This window comes from Engystomops pustulosus, chromosome 7 (assembly GCF_040894005.1).
Source record: "Engystomops pustulosus chromosome 7, aEngPut4.maternal, whole genome shotgun sequence".
Taxonomy (NCBI): Eukaryota; Metazoa; Chordata; class Amphibia; order Anura; family Leptodactylidae; genus Engystomops; species Engystomops pustulosus.
The window spans coordinates 62,446,055-62,467,954 of record NC_092417.1 but is presented as its reverse complement, the minus strand read 5'-3'; the positions used below and the strand labels follow the sequence as shown (position 1 = coordinate 62,467,954).

At 40.7% G+C, this 21,900-nt stretch overlaps 1 protein-coding gene across 6 annotated transcripts in view; it reads left to right on the top strand.

The window, feature by feature from the left end:
* Positions 1-21,900, top strand: part of BEGAIN (brain enriched guanylate kinase associated) — a 161,738-nt gene that overhangs the window by 75,487 nt on the left and 64,351 nt on the right. For 3 of the 6 annotated variants that reach the window (XM_072116186.1, XM_072116189.1, XM_072116187.1), the window contains exon 3: positions 96-185. The exons of the other annotated variants lie outside the window; for them this stretch is intronic. In XM_072116186.1, coding sequence (XP_071972287.1) covers positions 96-185 — 90 coding nt within the window. The remainder of the gene's footprint in view (positions 1-95; positions 186-21,900) is intronic. 6 annotated transcript variants of the gene reach the window in all.

The following is a 21,900-nucleotide window of genomic DNA, read 5'->3' as shown; positions in this document are numbered from 1 at the left end:
CATCAGGATGATATGTTATTGCATAGTAGTGCCTGGTGATCATGTTTGATACTGTATGAGCCATATCTAGCCTTGGTTTATCCTTTATGCTGCAGGGTACGAAATTCCTGGGTACCCGCCTGTCTGTGGCAACCTAAAATTCTACAAGACAGTCACGCAAAATCTTCTCCTAACCTCTGGGACAGGTAACTACATGTTATGTTATGTTGGTAAATTGTCTGTGACTCTCAGGAAAGTTGAAAGGGTGTTTTGTCTTTATTGTTTTATCTTCATACTATTGACACTTTTTTTTCAGAGAGGCATCTGTTTTACTCATAGTAGTTACCAGAGGTGTAACATATAGAAGAGCCTTACGTGATGCACAATGTAATTCTTCCCCATATGAGGCCAGTACTATAAACAATAACATATACTTGGGCTACCTGGTATAGAATTAGATTTGGGGCCTGGTAATTTTCAATTATGCCTCTGGTTTTCTTTGTTAGAAAGAAGAATAATCACCAGTACTTGATTCAATAACTCTTTTCAGCCATTGTGAGGAGACCACTGTGGCTTTTATGCCATCTTATACCACCTAATTCTCGTAGAAAACTTGTTGATATATCTGCCTGAATATATATTGACCTACAGTAGGCATCAGCTTTTACAAAACTACAATTCCCAGTGTTTTAATGTTTTAATCTTCATGATATAGGGGATATTTGACAAAACCCAGAACCCTTTGGAGAAATGGTGACATTGCCTATGGGGGCAGTAATTGGGCCATAATGGTTTAGTTTTAATTTAATAAAGAAGATGAACCTTAACATTGTCTTCAGGTTTTTTTTTTATATTTTTATTCTTAAGTTAGTAGCCTCTGTAGAGTATAATATAATTAACGTGTCATCAGCAAACCCTCTCCCACACAAACCACATACAGTACCTTTTAGATGTCTTTATAAATGTTCCACTATTACCTATATCCATGACATTCTTGCCACCATTCTTCTAAAAAAGACTTTTATCGATGTACTCTGTTCCAGTCATGGAGGCAGAGAGTTGACACTGCTTACCTGGCTGAAGAGATGTGGTGAGGGAGTGGTGAGAAGTTTGAGAGAAACAGTGGCTGTGTATGACTCAGTGCTGCTACATCAATAACCACTACCTCCGGACAGAAGGGGTTGAAATAGACACTGGATATGTGAAGAGAAATCAACCTCATTCACCCCTCCATCAGGAATTCTCTTCAGCGATTCAAATGTCTCTCTCATTCTGGAGGCAGACGGGTTAGCAGTGCAAGTGAGAAGGACAGGGCAGCTTTACTATACTGTATGTTGAAGCTTTCCAGAATGGTCATGGGCCCACCTGCCATGAGGTGAGTTGAGAATCTTGCAACGGCAGCGCGCCACCTGGGTGGATAAGGGGGCGGCATCGAGCTCCCTCCCGCACTCCCAACTGCCCATGCTCCCGACTGCCCTCCCGTCCATGCTCCCGACCACCTGCCCATGCTCCCGACTGCCCGCCCAAGCTCACTATGCCCCCCTGCCACATCCCTCTGCATTCCGGCACAACCTCTTTCCCGCCGGCCGGCACATCTCCCTGCCCAAAGTCCAGCCTACATGCTCTGAAATGCTCTGAAATGTGCGTCGGGGCATTTGTTTCAGACAGCAGGTGAACCAGCAACAATGGGTATGTGCAATATGTCTGTTTTGCTGCTATTGTGATAGGCTGTAACGAATTTATGATGTGCTTTTACAGCAAGGTATGCCCATTTAATGTAAATTAATATGTGTACTAGTCCTAGGTTATATCTGGGAATTACAGGCACCATGCACTTTAAATATTTGATACTGATCCCAGACTACCACAGGGACATTTCCTTTTTGGACTCATAGCATATCTTTCTGGGCACACCTCTCTTAGGAGAGTAGCACCTACCCCTATATATCACCCTGCAATATTTGTCTGATTTTGTGTAGTGTCCTTGTTTTCCTTGTTATCTGTTTTTAAATTGTGTATCTTTTGATTAGCTAATAAAGATATATATGTTTTTTGCATTTTTTGGTTGGAATGGCTTTTTTCTTTAGATAGGTGTTGTATTTGTTTAAGCCAACCACATTGCATACTTAGGAGCTAACAATAGAAGTGGATTATGATGAGGAGATCCCGTTGGGGATATACATAGAATTTAGATGATATTGCACTACTTCTTTCTCCACTATATATATATATGTGTGTGTAGCTGCACCATTGGCGTTTGCCAACATAGACTTACAGACTACTCCTGGGGTTACTGTAGACAAATCCAGGGCTTTTACCATATACATTTTATCTACCTGTAGGATATGGCAGATCTCACTTTCTTATATTGGAGACATGTAGCAGAGCTGAGGTGGACACTTCAACCCTGCTACATCTGCCTCCTCTCAGCAAACTGTATGTATTTTATACTACATGTCGGTACTCTGTATACATTTTATACTACATGGCGGCACACTGTATGCATTTTATACTACATGGTGGCACTCTGTATGCATTTCATAGAAGAAGGCAGTACTCTGTATGCATTTCATACTACATGGCGGTACGCTGTATGCATTTTATACTACATGGCGGCACACTGTATGCATTTTATACTACATGGCAGTATGCTGTATGCATTTTATACTACATAGCTGTACTCTGTATCTATTTTATACTACATGGTGGTACTCTGTATGCATTTTAAACTACATGGCATCACACTGTATGTATTTTATACTACATGGTAGCATGTTGTATATATTTTATACTACATGGCGGCACACTGTATGTATTTTATACTACATGGCGGTACTCTGTATCTATTTTACACTACATGGCGGAACGCTGTATGCATTTTATACTGCATGACTGTACTCTGTATCTATTTTATACTACATGGTGGTACTCTGTATGCATTTTATCCTACTTGGCGGCATGCTGTATGGATTTTATACTACATGGGGGCATGCTGTATGCATTTTGCATTGCTTTATTTTCACACCAAACCAATATGATGGATCTGGTCCTGACACTCCCTGATAAATTACATATAAGGGAAGGGGGGGGGGGGACATCTCTCTATGGCTCGCCTCGGGCAGCAGAAAGGCTTAGTTCACCCCTGAGAATGGTGGCTCTATTCCCATGGATAAAAGTATCAGTGAAACATGTATAAAGATAACTATTGTGTGGGTGGTGATTGGTTTCCTATATACAACAATGGTCACGAACAATGATTTTACACTGGGCCCTTTAAGTACTCAATTTTAATCAATTTACAAGGTCCAGAGATCTGGTAGAATGGAATATGCGACAGAAAATCCAGCTAAAATGTTGGACTTTAAGGGAAGTGGGGGGTAATTGAACTAGAATTGATACATCACAGAGCCTTCTATGTTGAGCTTTGTGTATTTTCCCATTTGTATGTTTTATGATTTGCACCACACAAACACGATTTAATTGGTCCCGTTGGAGAATGGGCCACTTCTGGTGTGGGATATCTATTTTATGTTTCTCTCATTGCTCTGTAACCGGATCCGTCAGTGTTTGCTGTCATAATTAAATTGATTTCAAGAGGGATTTTTATTTCTGCTGGGTAAAAGATATGCAACATGAAACAGCAGTTATTGGCTGGGCAACATGGGGATGGTATGTCTATACTCTCAAAGGTTTTGTCCATCTTTAAGCTAGTCCTTTTTAAATAAATAGTGGAAAATATTCTGGGGCTTTATTCCTGCATCATCACTGACTGCTATGCTAAACTTTATCTGTTTTGATGGCTGTCCTTTCGAAGTGGTGATCATAGCTCTTCTAGACAAAGCATGGTTTAAATTCCAGACAGGGGACATGTTTCTGAATTCCTCATTTGTCCCATCCAAGGTTATTTCATATATTTTCTCAGTTAAAGGGAACCTGTCACCAGCTTTAGCCCTTATAAACTAAAAAATGTACCTTGCATGTGCTCTGGTGGTGTCTTCAAATTTGGTGTCTTCAAATTTTATCTGACACCTGGAATATGAACTTGTATTCACATCCTGGTTCCAGTCAGGGGGTGAGGTTAACGGCACAGCAGTCAATCCTCTACCCCTCCTCACGGCTGACAACACGCCTCATTCTTTCCTGTAGCTGAGCCAGGCTTAGCCTCTCGCTTGCAGAGGCCTCCGTGTCCTGCCGCAGTCTCGCACCACTTCTTGCGCATGCTCAGTGTGTCAGTTATCTCAGCTCTGGCCCTGTGTGTATCCGGACTGAGAAACAGGCACAGTGCACATGCTCCGCTGTTCCACCACATGGAGATTGTGTCACAAGGCAGTGCGGATGGCTAGCTCAGACGTGATGGCAATGTGTGAGAATAGCAGCGCATGCGCAGTGCCGGACCGGGGATGAGCAGCACACTGTTTTTGTTCACGCTGCCGAATTTTGGCGCACGTCAGTAATGAATGTGGTGCAAACTCCGACTAAGCACTAACACAACCCTTCAGGTGAACTTGTCGGACAGTGCATCCGCAACACAAGACTAACACAGACACTTTATAAATACATGTGCAAGCAGTTTGCGTATTCTTTTCAGTGCAAAGTCAGACAGAAAATTGGCGCAAAAGCTTTAATAAATATGGGCCATTAAGTCATGAGGTAAAGTATATGATGCTGTTACTAGAGCTCAGGAAAAATGGAAGCCCCCATAATCATGGACACAAAAAAGAAGAAAAATTCTAACTCTAATCGATAAGAAAAAAGTGATACTATTTGCTGTATTGTTTCAATGAGTCAGAAAATAGGTGATATATTCCCTTTAAGAACTTGAAAGCTGAGAGAATAACAAAAAAGAAGGAAATTAGTGAAGATGTTTCTGTACTCAGATGTGAGTAGAAAATATGCAAACTGACAGACTGAAAAGAACTGTCTTGAAGATGAAGCATTGAAATTACAGTTAAGTTGCTTAAATGCAAGACTGACATAAGGCGGCTTCTCTGAAGGATTATTGAATAAAATTAAAAAATGAAGATAATTATTGCACAGGGGCATTTATAAAAAAAAAGCTGATGTAGGTAGATACCAGGATCAACAGGTATTGGCAGTTGGAAGATTATGGTAATCTGAGTTAACATGATCTATGCTTGTCAAGACAGGATGTAGGGATTCTGGTATTAGTGTTTTTGATTTTTCCTTTTTATGCCCTTCCAAGAATCGGTTAAAGTGGACCTGTCACCAGATTTTGACCACCCTGACTAACAATGCCTGCTGATAAAGGGTGAAAAGTCTTCCCCATGCCACCTACAATTAGCTGCCAGTGAGGCACTGCATCTTAATTACAGATTTGTTTTTCTGATATGCAAATTAGCTTTTCTGACTTATGTCTGGTATCTGTAACTCTTCTCTCTCTCAGGCTGTCAGTGAACCACACCCCATTATTCTGACTGATAGCTCTGTGTCTATTCAAATCCCTGCTCTGCCTCGTTGTACTTAGGGACCCTCTGCTAATATTCAACTACAGACATATAAAGCTCAATGTACAGATGGGAAATATTGGGGGTCATTTACTAAGGGCCCGATTCGCGTTTTCCCGACGTGTTACCCAAATATTTCCGATTTGCGCCGATTTTCCCTGAATTGCCCCGCGATCGGATTGTGGCGCATCGGCGCCGGCATGCACGCGTGGCTGAACGAAAACCCGACGCATTCGGAAAAACCGCTGCATTTAAAAATTAAAAAGTTTGCGGGACTTGCGCTTACCTTCACTCGGTCCGGCTTGGTGAAGATCAGTGCATTCCGGGGAACTTCAGCGCAGTGGTGGACCTGGTGGATGTCGGAGGAACTGCCTTAGTGAATCGCCGGAAGACCCGAATCCTCCGCACAGAACGCACCGCTGGATCGCGAATGGACCGGGTAAGTAAATCTGCCCCATTGTGTCAATTTCCAGATCAAAGCATTGCCCAAAGCAGCAGAGGACCCCAGAGCGCTGAGAACTTGTTGAATCATTCCTCTCCTGCTGATTCCTCATGGATCAAAGAAGATAGTCTGGAGTGGTGCAGGGAACAGAAGAGAAGAGGGGATTATTAAGTTTTGGTCTATTCTGGGGGTTTCCAGTATTGTCTGTTCTGGGGTCTTCAGCAATATTATTCTCTTCTCTTGGGGGTATCTAGTATTATTCGCTCTGAAGGTCTTCAGCACTTTTCTGCTCTGGGGTATCCATCATTTGTCCACTCTGGAGTATCTAGCATGTGCCTGCTCTGGGATCTCCATTATTATTAGTCTGCTATGGGGTCTCTATAATCAGTGTTTACTCTGGGGTCTCCAGTATTATTAGCCTGCTATAGGGCCTTCATTATTATTGTCTGCTCTTGGGGTCTCCATTATTATTATCTACCCAGCGGTCTCCAGTAGTATTTTAATTGCTCTGGGCTGTGTCTATTCTTCTTCTTCTTGTTTGGAGTCCCTTCATTATATGCTTAGTAGTCTTTCCATTAATATTAGTGTGTGCTCTGAGATCACAAGTATTATTTTTGTTTGCACAGGGATCTCCATTATTATTATCTGCTCTGGGGTCTCTCCATTATTACTGTCTGCTCTGAGATCTCTGAATTTTAATAGTTTTAATAGTTGTCTGCTACATATTCAAAAGAACAAAAAAAACAAAACTTGCAGGGCGGCTCAGTTGGTTCAATAGTGAATTATTAGGTGTTTTTTGATTGGGAGATCGGCTGTAATCATTCGTAACGAATGCAGAAAAGAAACCCCCCCTGTGTTCGGGCAGTGGCCTGAAAAATATGGTGCAAAGATAAAAGAGATAAAAACAGGGTGACGGATGCGCTTCCAGGTACAGAAAGGAGCTCAGGTCTAAAATTATATTTTATTAGTGGATGGGATGCATGTAGACAACGTGTTTCGATGCTGAAGTAGCGTCAATCAGTATCTCCATTTTCTATTATAAATGATTATATTGGAATCTCTTAATCTTCAGGGCCTAGGCCTGACTTTTACCCCTCTACCTCTTATAACAAAAGGGGTTTTCTGATGTTTGTAATGAGGACCTTCAAATGTTCCAAAATAACAAAAGAAAAAACAGTACTCAGCTTTTTAAACTGCCAATTTGCCATCCTGCTGACATTACACTTCATTTCCATACTGCTGAATTCAATTTCTAAAACTACTCACGAAAAATAAAATAATAATTTGAAGAACTTCCCTGTCTTGATGATATCTCCATCCCCATAGGATCTCTAGACAAAAGGAATACATTGTACATGTCTTTCATTTTTCCCTTAACCCAGCTTATTAAAATACAAAATCCTCTCCTTTTATTTCAAGAGTGAAAAAAAAATCACCTTGACAATGTTACACAATTAGTGGAGTGACCTCTGTGTACAATAGAAATAATTCACTTTCTTTCCAAATGAAAGTCTTCTAGGTCTCCCAGGTACTGAGTTTCAAGGCAAGATTCAACAATGAAAATCAATGCGCTCTTAAAAACATCTCCGGGATAGGGCTTTGTAAAGACACAAGCCATGGAGGATATTATGAGGAAAATATCCTGGGACACGCACTATGCCTTTAAGCATGAAATCAATGGTTAAGAGATGTAGGTTGTTTCTGTACAACTGAGTTGAAGCTTTGATCAGGTCATTCCTCTTAATGAAGCGAGCAAGCGGTCTTAGAATTCTTTCCTCAGAATTGGATGATTCACACACAGTAGGAGCTTGTGCTGAGGAAAACACAATAGGCATAGTAATTTCCAGTTGTAGACCAAATGACCCAAGAGGAAATTTCTCTCTTTCTCTCTCTCACTTACTTTATTTATTTACATCTAACATTCTTTAGTTACTTCTCTTTTTCTGGTGTTATTATTGAAAAGAACCTCTCATCACAAAGTGATGACAGGGCCCAAAGGGCATATTATGCTCAATATATCATGTTTTGGTTAGTCCTTAAATCATTTTACTTCTTTACAATCCTTTAGTTTACCTTGCTCCCTGCCAGAACCCTGTTCTGAGTCCCGGGAAGGGAGCACATTTCCAATCTAAACATTCATCTACTCAATCGCATCCCTCCTCAATTCAGGATTGCCTCTCACTCCTCTTCAAACCAAACCTCTCCTCTCGCTCCTCCTCATTCTCTGCAGATGACCATTTAGATTTTAGAATGCCCACTTTCCCCCAGGACTGAGCACAGGTTTCTGGTAGGGAGCCAGGTAATATAAATTAAAGGATTGCAAAGAAGTAAAACAATTTAAAGTGTAACTGTCATTCTGAGCGAAACAAAAAATAAAACAAAAAGCCATATAATTCGGCTCCTGGGAATCATTACAAAAAAGTCCCAATTTAGTACCTTTTTGGTCCATAAATTAAATAATAATAATAATTCTTTATTTTTATAGCGAACACAGATTACACAGCGCTGCACAAAGCATGTCAAATAGTTCCCTGTCCCCATGGGGCTTACAATCTAAACAGCCTAACAGTATGTTTTGGAGTGTGGGAGGAAACCGGAGTACCCAGAGGAAACCCACGCAAACACGGAGAACATACAAACTCTTTTCAGATGTTGACCTGGGTGGGATTTCTAACCATAGCAGCCATGTTTTGCAGTTCTGCAATGACAAGTATAGTTTCGGTATTCTACATTTTGCGACTAGAGAAGTGTGTAATAACAAAACATCCCACCTCTCCCCTCCATCCATCACACCTTCTATCTTCTGTATCTATCTATTGTATCCATTTGTTATATCTATCTATATATCTAAAATAATAGGAAAAACAGGCAGCACTTTGGTGTAGCACACCTTCCACAGGGAAACAACAAGTGAATCCACACAAATATATATATCCGAAGCATCGTGGGTAAATTACCATATTATTACATATTCAAATTATTTCCAAGTGCACGATTTAAACATCTACAAACTTTTACAAAAATTTAAAAACTGTTGTGTGTACTCATTTATGTTATATCCTAGCATTTTATGCTTTATATATTAAAAAAAAAAATGATTCCTCTATTAACACCACAATGTGAATACTGTCCAAAGCTGTGTGATGCATAGTGGGTTAATGTGGAGTATAAAATGCCCAAATGTCTCTAGACTTTCCTCCAGTGTATAGTTAATGGCATTCACCACCATGCAGCCCTGGCTTTCCTCTTCCCCAGAGAACTGTTGAGTATGTAGCGGGTCTCTCCTCTTTCACACACTGTAGAGACTATGGGGCTCATTTACTAAGAGTCCTGTGCCATTTTGCTGCGCATTCATAAGAGGATTGTGTCGCACGCAATTGTATTTTGGCGCAATTGTGCCAACTTTCATGCAACACAAATCAGTGGCGGGCCATTGGACGATCCCACTGATTCAGATTAAAGTGCGGGATTTAACTTTTAAATTGTGTCGCAAGCCAAGCACTTGCATGTATTAGGAAGAAGATTGTGAACTCCAGCGGACCTGAGCGGGGAAGCATGATCTTGGTGAATCAGGGCAGAGTTCATCCTCGTCGGACATTCCTGATCGGTGATCACGCAGGGACTGGGTAAATGTGCCCCTATGAATCACACTCAAGAGACTATGAAACTTTGGAGACTATTCACTTAGTAATTTTAATAGATTAATGAGTTTTTTATATATAAATTAAGTAAAGCTAAGATTTATCATAAATGGTACACAACAGTTTTTAACTTGAAATTTTGTATAAAATGTTTACATATTGCACTTGGAAATAATTTGAATATATAATGAGATGGTAATTTGATGCTTTGGATATGTATGTGTGGAATGACTTGTGGTGTGCCTGAGGAAGGTGTTCTACACCTAAATGTCCCCGTCTTGAAATACATTTTTTCACTTGAATTTTCACTGAATTCTGGGCGTGCTGCCTGTTTTTCATATTTTTGTATAAAGAGCTTTATGCCTGAAATTCCCTAGACCTGCACCCAGCATCATTAATTACATAGTGCTACCTTGGACTTTTACACTTCTATTTATATATCTAACTATCTATCGATAATATCTATCTATTGTAGCAGGGGCGTAACTAGAAGAGTCATGGCTCCCTACCAGAATGATTGGGGCCCCTCTTCACACTTAAAAATATACATATAACACAGGGGCATGAGTTAGCTTGCTATATACTGGGGGCCGGGCAGGCTATATACTGGGGGAATGGCTGGCTACATACTGGGGGCATGGACTGGCTATATACTGGGGGTCATGGGCTAGTTATATGTTAGGGGGGCATGGGCTGGCTAACTATATATTAGGGACCATGGGTTGCTTGCTCTATACTCGGAGCAGGGGCTAGCTGGCTATGTACCGGGTGGGGGGGGCTAGCATTTCCTACCCTAGACTTATACTTGGGTCAATAGATTTTCCCATTTTTTTGTGGTATAATTAGGTACCGTGGCTTATATTAGTGTTGTCTTATACTCTAGTACATACGGCAATTAGAAATGATGCTGTAATCAGGATCAGCCCGGATTGATCTGGGTTTGAGGTGAGGATTTGAGCAAACCTACATCAAAAGATGTGTGGCTAGTTCTCCAATGTTTTTGTAACATTGTCCCTGCCAAGACCCTTAAAAATTATCCAGTAGGTATACAGTACTTAGAAGAGTTGATGCTTCTATCAAGGCAAAGGAAGGACACGCCAAATATTATTTGCCATTAGATTTCTCATATGTTAAATGTCTTTGCATCTATTTCATTCCTGCATTTTTTTAAATATATTTTTTTAAAGTTTAATTTAGTTCTAACAGCTGCAACTATTTTATTTTAAACAGTAAGAGTTTGTTTCATAGTTCTGAGATATAGTTTCATATGACTACACTTGTCACACTTTCAGCATGTCTGTAGTTTGTTGCAGTTTCTTGGTTAATTGGTGTCTGTTTAGATTTTGTGCCTAATAAGACAACCCGGAAATGAGTGTTACACTGCAGATTATCCATGAATGAAGGTTTACTGACCTCCCAGAAGGCACTGCATCTCCAAGTCTCTACATGAGCTATTTCGTATTGTGAAATCCCCTGAAATTGCTATTTCTCATGACTTTAATATCCTATCCCAGTGATTTGTTGTAGGTGTTTTTGCTCATAGTTGATTTTAAATTAGTGGCCTGAAAACAAAATGATGAAAGAGGTAAACAAGGGAGACATAATATCTGTCATTTCTTCCCTTTAAAGAAGGGGGTTATCGCAATGCTTGATTTATGCGGTGATCTCCACCTTCTGTAAAACCACAGCTCTCAGCATAATGTAATATTACTGTGTTAGTAATATATAGCTACAGTAGTATAGAAAAACTACTGTAATTGTGCCATGTCCTCCAGTTATTGCAGTTGGTTTATTCTTATCTGTAGTACTCATATGCTTGTAAAACTACATAATTCTGAGATACGTGAAGCTCAATTTGTTGGCAGCATGCCTGCATTTAGACAATGAGTGATCCTCAGTGATCCTATAGGTCTTTTTGAGTTCCCTGTATTCTGCCAGTTGAAAGAACCAGAGTCATTAATGATTGATAAAATTTATCTCATGTGATCTCCCTACTAACACAGCAAACCCCTACAGAGATAACCAGAGCAGAGGTGAGAAACAATGCATTATGTATAAGTGCCCGCTACTTATACCAAAATCCTTTTGGATTTGTTGCTGCATATTATGAAATTATCTCTTTGGATTATTCTTCTTTATTGTTCTTCATGATGAGACCAACATTCTATATGATGAACACTAACAAATTATTTTTCTAGGGACCAAACTTGCTGTGCAGTGGATAAATGATTATGAATGGCCCCTTAATAAGAGACTCCATTATCTAGGTATACAGCCAAGGGCGCACCACAGGATAGACCCTTTCTAGAACTCACAATCTGATACAAGGATTGTGAAACAGTATACAGCTACCCGAATATTTAATGGCTTAGTGTATAATAAACTACTAGTGTGGTGCATTGGGTAAAATTGTGCATTGTTTTGGAATAATGTCATCATAGCCAATATCTGAACATAAGAGCCAATGCAGTTAAGGTTTACTAGTCAGGTAAGAAGGCAAAGTCTGAGACTTGGGAAACAGTAAATGTGCAAAACACAGGACCTAGTAGGTTAGGAACGATTTTTCTCAGACCATATATTGAAAGGAAAGCGATTGGCTGGGGATAACATGAGCTGGACACTGACCATTTAAATATTAACAGGGGCAGGGGAAGGGTGATGGGGTTGCACACATCCTCAGTGAGGAAGCCAGAGGTCATGGAGCAGTAGGATACCAGCAGTTGTGGACCTGCTGACTCTGACCACAGCTGACTCTGCCCCATGCTGACTTCGTCTGAGACTTAAAGAGAAACTGTTGCAGAAATTTGGGACACTAAACCACCCACAGGTCCTTTTTATGTGGACACATACAGAAAATAAAAACAGCTATAGTCACCTTGTCCCTGGTTCCGCTCAGCGCCTATGCTTTTCAGCAAGTGAAGCCAGCATAGTGCACCCCAGTCTCACTGCGCAAGCACCGTGCGGCGTATGCACAATAAAGCCGGGGTTATGATCTGCAGATATAAGTCCGATGTGCCTCATTGGTCTCACATCTAGGCAAATAAAAAAGTGCATTTTTTATTTTTGCCCACCTGTTGCCTTCATACAGTTCAATTTGTGACTCTAAACCACCGGGACCTGTAGTTGGTTTAGGGTCCCAAAGCAATCTGTCAGGTCCTCTTAAAACTCAATTAGTTAAAATCAATGATATTGAAGAGAGCTGTCTGCTCCCTACAACATCATTGAACTTCTCTGCTGCAATATGATGACATATTTTCCTGTGTGCATCACAGTCACACACATCAACGGAGAAGGAGAAAAGAGCTGAGTGTATGGTGTTGATTAATAGAGGGGGAGAAGAAAGGGCTCATAAATGAGGGGCAGATGAATAAGAGGGGGGAAATGAGAGGGGTCACAAATGAGGAGCAAATGAATGGGACTGCACTATGAGCGGTGAGATTAAAGGAGCCACAAATAAGGGGCAGATTAAGGGGCCACACTATCAGGGGGAGGTAAGAGGGGTTCAAAAGGTGAGGTGGCCCACAATAAGAGGGGTGAGATGAGAGGGTGCCACAATAAGAGGAGGAAAATGAGAGGGGGCTACAATTAGAGGAGGGAGATGAGAGGGGGCCACAATATGAGGAGGGAGATGAGAGGGGGCCTCAATATGAAGAGGCAGATGAGAAGGGAACACAATAACACAAACACATACAGAACATGCAGCTGTACTGCTTACCACTGAGCCATCGTGCTATCTTAGGCACATGACATGAAGTGCCTAATGATGTAACAGAATTCTCTCTCAATGACCCACATAGCAGCAGCATCCTTGCAGTGAGACCTGTCAATCAGGTACAAGGAGGCAAGGCAGTACAATAATTACTGATTATGCAGGGCTGCATTGGACTCACTTAGTGTGATGGACTCACATCAGGTAATTTGCAAGTTTTTTTTAACATTGCAGCCGTGGAAAGAACCCATTTAGGGATAAGGGCAAGGCAAGTAGCGACATGTTTTTCCATGTTAAAGGACATCTACCACCAGGATCAAGGATTGTAAACCAAGCAAACTGGTAGATCTTGCAGGATCTTCTTTAACCCCTTAAGGACACAGGGTTTTTCCTCTCATTTCTCGCTCTCCACCTTCAAAAATCCATAACTTTTTCATTTTTACGTGAACAGACCTGTGTGAGGGCTTATTTTGTGCGTAACAAATTTTGCTTTCCCGTAATGTTATTTATTTTAACATGCCGTGTACTGCGAAGCTGAGAAAAAATTCCAAATGTGGAAAAATTTAAAAAAACCGTCACGTTCTTGTGGGCTCAGTTATTACGACTTTGACTGTGCACTCCAAATAACACCTCAGCTTTATTCTTTGGTTCGGTGCGATCGCGGTGATACCAAATTTATATAGGTTTTATTGTGTTTTAATACATTTTCAAAAATTAAACGAATGTGTACAAAAAAGAAAAAAAATTTTTGCCATCTTCTGAAGCTAATAACTTTTTCATACTTTGGCGCACGGAGATGTGTGAGGTGTCATTTTTTGTGAAATGAGCCGATGTTTTCATTGCTACCATTTTGAAGTCTGTGAAACATTTTGATCATTTTTTATTCCATTTTTTATGTGATGTAAAAAGGTGTAAAAGTCGCATTTCAGACATTTGGGCGCCATTTCCCGTCTCGGAGGTCACCGCCGTCCGTAACCGTATTTTTATTTTGATAGATCAGGCGATACCTAATGTGTCTGTGATTTTTACTGTTTATTATGTTTTATATCAGTTCTAACAAAAGGGGGGTGATTTGAATTTTTTATATTTTATTAATTTTTTTTATTTTTTAAACTTTTTTTAAACTTTTTTTTTTTCACTATATCTTAGACCATCTAGGGTACATTAACCCTAGATAGTCAGATCGCTCCTACCATATACTGCAATACTTCTGTATTGCAATATATGGCATTTTTGCAGCTCATTCATTACAATGAGCCACTGGCTCATTGTAACGAATCTGCAGAAGCCATTAAGCCTCGGGTCAAACGAAGACCCGAGGCTACCATGGCAACCGATCGCCGCCCCCCGATTACTTTGCCGGCGGCAACGGACAGGTTAATAGCCGCGATCGGTGCAAGCACCGACCGCGGTTATTAGCGGTGGGGGTTTGCTGCAATATGCAACAACCCCCACCTCTGTATGAAGAGGACTCAGCCCGTGGCTACGGCGCAGAGCGTTAAGGGGTTAAAGGGAAGCTGTCATCAGGAGCCCTCTTTCTGGTTCCCGTATGTCCCCATAGAGAAAAGGGTAAACATTGGCCAACAGTTTTTATAATAAAACTGTCAAAAAAAAGATAAGTTAGATACAAGTTTACCTATCTGTATGCTAAGCTGTGTCTCTAGTCCAATGGGAGTGGCCAGTGAGGAGTGGGGCAGATATGTATGATGTCCTGAGGGGGGAAGAGAGGTGGGAAAGAGGGATATGGGGGACATGGGTTGGTTTTTTTTAATTTGAAATCAATGCATTTCTTCACTGGCCACTTCCATGGAACTAGGGACACAGCTCTGCATACAGAAAGGTAAACTTTCATCTAACTTATCTTTTTTTCGGTAAAAGCCAGTTTTACTATAAAAACTCTTTGGCAATGAGGGACATTGGGGAGCCAGAAAAGGATTCCCTTTATGATTTCAATGCCCTTGTTTGTAAGGAAAACAGGCTTTAAAAATTATGAAAATGAGCCTGAGGGGCTCCTGGCTCTGTTAACACCTATGGGGCCCAGAGCCCCTCAGGCTCATTTGAATGATTTTAAAAGCCTTTAAAAAGAAAACAGGGCATAAAGAAGCTAAGAGAAGAGCAGATCCTGTCAGAGGGGGCTCACACAGCAGTTTGTCAGTGTGCTTGGTTTACAATCCTTCATCCTGGTGGTAAATATCCTTTAAAAAATACTTTTTACTACTTAACAAGACACATCAAATGCATCCTGTGAACATGACCTCATGCAGCACGAGGAAGTAGGTATAGTAAAAATTCAACTCAAAGCAGATCTGCATTTTTACATGTAATATTCCCATGTAGCAGTAGGTGGATCCCCAGAATCTACTTCACTGCTGGGCCCTAGGACCCCAGTCCGACGCTGAGCACATTTATATGACTACTGTAATGTACATTAATATCTTATTCCCAAAATATAGAACTGATATGTAAATATTGTATAGTTATGTTATGTGAACACCATAGCTGTGCTGCTCACGTTGTTAGGAGGGGTCTTAGTCGAGAGTTGGATATCTTCAAGCTCTTATAATGACTTGCCAAAGGTTTGCAATTTTTGTACGAAAACACAGAGGCTCTCTATACAGGAGCACAATTCATTAGTTTTTCTGACATTGATAAATAGGTTACAATATAATCTAAACTCAGCATTTCACAGCTTGACATCCTGAGGTGTCATCCATCCTTGGTGATATATGAGGGTCGTTTATAGATAATTCTCTGGTGGAGTAAGAATTACTAACCTGTATCAAGGCCAAGGTATCATGCCATATCATCTCATTATGCGGGAGGTACTTTGATGACACAACCAAAGTATGTCTATGGTCAGGGCCAGATCAAGGGTGGTGGAGCTCCCTGGACGCAATCTGGTGGGGGCAATTCCCACAATTATTGTCATTAAAGGGAACCTGTCACCACATTTGCGCATATACAGCAAGTGACAGGTTCCTTTAGAGCCCTATTAACTAACTACCCTCCTTCTTTTAGGTAAAAATTGTTTAGCTGACATCCACAAAAATCCCCTTTTATCTTATATTTCCTGACATCAGAGGGGGACGTGTCCTGCTCGGCCAGCCCCACCCATCTAATCCTCCCCATGCCTTACTGGTCACAGTTCATGTCATGTGATCAGAGTGACATCATCTCAGGTCCTTTAGCCTCCTAATAATAGCAAACTGTTCCCCCTGCATGTATCTGACCACATGAAGTCACAGCAGCCTCCATAGACTTCTACTCCTCTACATCCTCCATGGAGGCTGCTGTGATTTCTTGTAATCACATACATGGTGTACAGTTTTCTATTATTAGAAGGCTAAAGGACCTGCGATGATGTGGTCACATGTCATGAATGTAATACAAGGCAGTGGGGCACATTTACTCACCTGTCCGTTGCGTTTGCCGATCCGGAATGTCTGCCGAGGATTCGGAGCTGCCGCAATTCACTTACAGTGTGCGCTCAGTCCGCCGGAGTTCACCATCTTCTTCCCGGTGCATGTGAGTGCTGATCTTATGACACAATTTGAATTTTAAATTCCGCAGTTTGTCCGAATCAGTCGGGTTGTCCGACGGCCATGCCCCCGATTTGTGTCGCATGAAAGCCGGCGCCATTGCACCAAAATACAATTGCGTGCAATTCAGGGCAAATTGGAAAAAGTCGGGAAACCCGACGGAAATGCGTCCGACTGACCCTTAGTGAATGTGCCCCATTGTGTTAAAAAAATTGACAAATTATTTCCCATCGATTTCTTTATACAGCTTTATATGTCTTTAGTTGAATATTAGCACACGGTCCCTAAGTACAAGGAGGCATGGCAATGATTTGAAGAGACACAGAGCTGTAAGTCAGAATAATGAGGCGTGGTTCACTGCCAGCCTAACAGATAGAAGAGTCACAGATACCAGACATGACTCAGAAAAGCTAATTTTCATATTAGAAAAACATCTGTTATTAAGGTACAGTGCCCCACTGGCAGCTAAGTTTAGGTGATATGGGGAGAACTTGTAGCCCTTTATCAGCAGGCGTTGTAAGTCAGGGTGGTCAAAATCTGGTGACAGGTCTTCTTTAAAGTAAATGTTGCTAGTAATAAATATATATCAAGCCCCCTTGTAATATATATACATCCCCTATAATAACTATATAAAGCCCCCTATAATAACTATATACAATACACTGTAATAACTATATACAGCCCCCTATAATAAATATATACACCCCGATAATAACTACATATACCCCCTATAAAAACTATATACAGTCCCCTTTAATAACTATATACACCCCCTATAACTATATACAGCAAACTGCAATAACTATATACATCCCCCTATAATAACTATATACAGCTCTCTGTAATAACTATATACAGCTTCCTATAATAACTATATATAGTCCCCCTGTAATAACTATATACAGCCCTCTATAATAAATATATACAGCCCTCTATAATAAATATATACACCTCCTATAATAATTTTCTACAGCCCCTTACAATAACTATATACAGCACTAGGTAAAATAATAAAATTGTACTCGCCTTCCCCCTTTCTCTCAATACATGCCAGCCTCCTTCTTTTAACCTCGTGGTGTAAGCATACTGGTGCTGGCAGCCATCTAGGTCGAGCTCCGGTGGTTTATGGCAGAGCAGGAAACTAATTGTTCCCTTGCCCTGCTATAGACTGTAGTGTATAGGATAACACCTACACACTATCGAACTATCGAACATACTGTGGGCAATTTTGGTGGCCATGCGACTGCCTGAATAGCCCACATTTTGGGGGCCCTTTTAAGGGCAAAGTAGTTGGTGTCCTGGGGCGCGCACCCTGGGCTCCCACCCTATAATCTGGCCCTGTCTATGTTAAAACAATTGAAAGGGCTCATGCACCCTATACAATTTGTGCAGCAAATGCATTAATAGCCAGGTGACATCACATTCTGTGCAGAAATTGAGATTTTGGACAATTAATGTTTTTGCAAAAATCTTTTTACTGAGCAAAGTAACCAAGCATGAGGTCACTGCCATGTGCAAATATAGAATAAAGATAAAAAAAACAATCATAGAAGTAGAACAGTGATAGAACACAGGTTTGTACAAAAGGCATAACCTAACACAGCATAACAATTCAAGGTTGTAAACATGAATAATAATAATCTTTATTTCTATAGTGCCATCATATTCCACAGTGCTTTACAGAGGATGCTTCATAGAGAACATATAAAAATATTATGTACAAACAGTCATATGGAACAATAGGAGTTAGGGCCATGCTTGCAAGAGCTTACATTCTATAAGATGAATAAACCTATACTGGGAGCTATATACAGTATTCCCAATCAATGTTCAGTGAACAGAAAAATTAAAAGAAAAAGAAGATAAACCAAAGTATTGATAGGGTTCTATTATCATGGAACACATTGGGGCTCATTTACTAAGGGCCCGCAGAGCGCATTTTCGTCGGGTTTCCCGGCAATTTCCATTTTGCGGCAAATTGCCCTGGGTTTTTGGCGCACGCACTCCGATTTTGGCGCATCGGCGCCAGCATGCAAGTGACAGAAATTGGGGGGGCTTGGCCGTCATACAACCCGACGGATTAGGACAACGTGCAAGATTTAACATTTAGAATTGTGTCGCAAGTCACGCACTTACAAGCACTGGGAAGAAGAAGGTGGAAGCGATGGATGCAGGAACTCAGGCGCACGATCTTAGTGAATCGCGGCAGACTCGAATCCTCGTCTGTCAGCGCGACAGGACCAGGTAAGTAAATCTTCCCCATTGTGTTTTTGCCAGGACCACAGCATCCCTTTGGTCTAGCCAAGGGGCACAAGGTAGGAAAGAGAGGAAGCCCACAACAGAACATTTTAACTCTAGGATTTCCTAAACTGCAGCAAGGGATCCCAAGTGGCCCAGAAAAAGGCAATTCCCAACTAACTTCTCCAAATAGCAGATAACATCTAGCTTGGTTTCCCAGCTTGAGATCGCCACAATTGGGAGTCATGAGTTTTGCAGCAGAGATCATATATGTTGCAAGGCCATTACCCTCGGATCAAAATTAATCTCCAGATGGTCAGAGAAGAATTAGATAGGGGGGGGGGGGCATTGAGTCATCCTGTTGATGGTTTCCCGCCAAACAGCTGTATTACTAATGGGCAGCACCCCCAAATTTGGGTCATATCATTCTTGTGAGAATTGCATTGCCAGCAAAGATTTATAGTAGTCAAATGGATAGAGAAAAAAAATCTGGCACTCTGTATCATATAACTAGCATTTAATAGGCATTTTTCTGTAAACATAGTGTCTTAAAATTAAAGGGATCTGCCCAGTTCCATCTCCCATGCGAGGAGATAGCTATGTTGTTCTTCCAGAAGAAGACCTGAGTACCTGACAGAATTCATTGGGGAAGACTAGGCTCAATTTAAAACAGTTGCCCAACTTACAGAAGCACTGTGGCCCCTTAATTCTGTTTAGTCCTTGTAATGGTGCACAGTGTACATGACAGGCACAGTAAGCCAACACTAGAAGGGGGGGGGGGGAGATGCTGGGAAGAATTCTGAGGAGAATGACTCCATGACGCCACATGGACCAACACCTAGACTAGAAGTCTTCATTGACAGGCATCCAGGTACATTTTTATTTTTTACTCAACAGAGCATAAAACTTTTTGGAGAAAACCATGGATGGTTTCTATCTGTTGTAATCTTTAGAAAGCTGACATCAGGTTCATAAAGTCAAAACCTGATGAAAAGATGGCAGGTCTACTTTTACTTTCTCTCACACTTAATGGCCAGTTACAAATATTGTATTTTTTTTTTTAATGTCAATCTTTTTAGTGTTATTTACAGATCTATTTTCATAAAGATTTGTGTAGCCTGGAAGGGTTGAATATTTTTTTGTTCTAATGATCAATGAATGTACACATATACTAAAACCTGAGACAGAACACTCTGGAGAATCTCTGATAACAGGTTGTCGATTGGCCTTATAATAAACTGTTGCATGAGGCTTTTTGCTTAGATTCTAATGTTCTCCCTAAAGAGATCAAGGATACTGTATCTATAAAAAGGGGATGCTATTTTGGGATGAGTTGCAGTTACAGTTCAGGAAAAGCTTGGCTCAATATTCACCTAGAAGAAAGTTAATAACTATATACTGTGAAGGTGCAGACAGAGACTGAAAGAATCTGCAGTACTGCTCCCTTGAATAGTGACTGGCAATGCACTAGATTATGCCATAAAATGGTCTTTATTAAAAACTATTATTTAAAGCACCTACCATAACTCTAAATTACCTACCATTTTGTGCATACATCTCTTTTGCAAACTGCTAAATTTAAGTTGCATAAAATATAGACTACAATTTTACACCCTGTGTACTCCTAATGTGCAACTCCCTCCCATCTGTATGACTTCAAAAGTAATTTGACATTAGTTATAGCCTAAGACAAAATAAAAGCAGTCATAAGACATAAGAGAGCAAAAAGAATTGAGCCCCAAATCATTATCTAAATTATATTACATATAACGAGGTTCTACATTGGATTTCAAGAACCACCTGCCTATGCGTATGCTAGGTGATATGGGACAGCCACAAAGATGGTTTTTCCCTATGCCAAAGTGCAGACACGAAACAAGACAAACAAACAGAAAAACACAAGAAGGGTGGTAAACTATCAGGGTCACAACTGAGTCAGCAAATAATGTACAGGATCGCATACATAAAAGGATAGTCAAGAATGAGAGCCATTGGAAACCGGAAGTACAGATGTATAGCAACAAAATGCACACAATAGAGATAGCAAGAATAGGGTGAAAGGGGCAGAGCTCTGAGAGTGTGGGCATGTTAAACGTTGCTGATTCAGTGGAAGGTTTGCAGAGAGCCAGGCAAGGTAGTTCCAACTAGCAGTCCAGCTACTAGAGCACAGTTCAGACTGCCAACTGAAATCGACCAGATGAAATTCAGCATCTTTAGTGTCTTCCCAGCCTGATAGAATGAACTCCGGAAGACTGTAAAACTTCCCACTAGGTTTTTATGCAAATGTTTTGTTATGAATAGATAATGAGTCAAAGGGGGGAGCATGTATCTTTATTTTGACTTGTTTTTTTTCTTTTATTTTTGTGTATTTTTTTGGTGCCTGTTTGGAAGTATTTGTTTGTGCCTCTGCCAGGGTCTTAAGAGGTCCGCCGATGTGTGTGTCTATTGTAGTGTTCCTAATGTAAACTTGTCAGACTTTTTGTTTGATTCGCGCCTTCTTCACCCCCTCATTTTGAGACTTTTCAGGCGCAAATCAATTGAAGTACAACTGGCCCATACTTACTTGCATCAATGTTTTAAAATGTGTCTAACAAATACAAAAAATGTGCAAATCACGCAGCCAAAAAAACACACCGGTTCACATGTATTCCTGTTAATTCTCCTTGCTTGAATAAACAAATAACTGACTGACCATGTTTTGATGCTGCAAATTACATGCTTGGTTGTTAGGGGAATACTAAGTACCTACACAATAAGGGTCCACACTATTTAAGTAATTAGCCAGAAGACTATTCTCCTTACATAGTTGAGGAAACGAAATTATACAGAGCCATGTTAAGTTTTTATCACAGAGGAAAGAGTTAACAGAGTAATCTTATAATTAGAG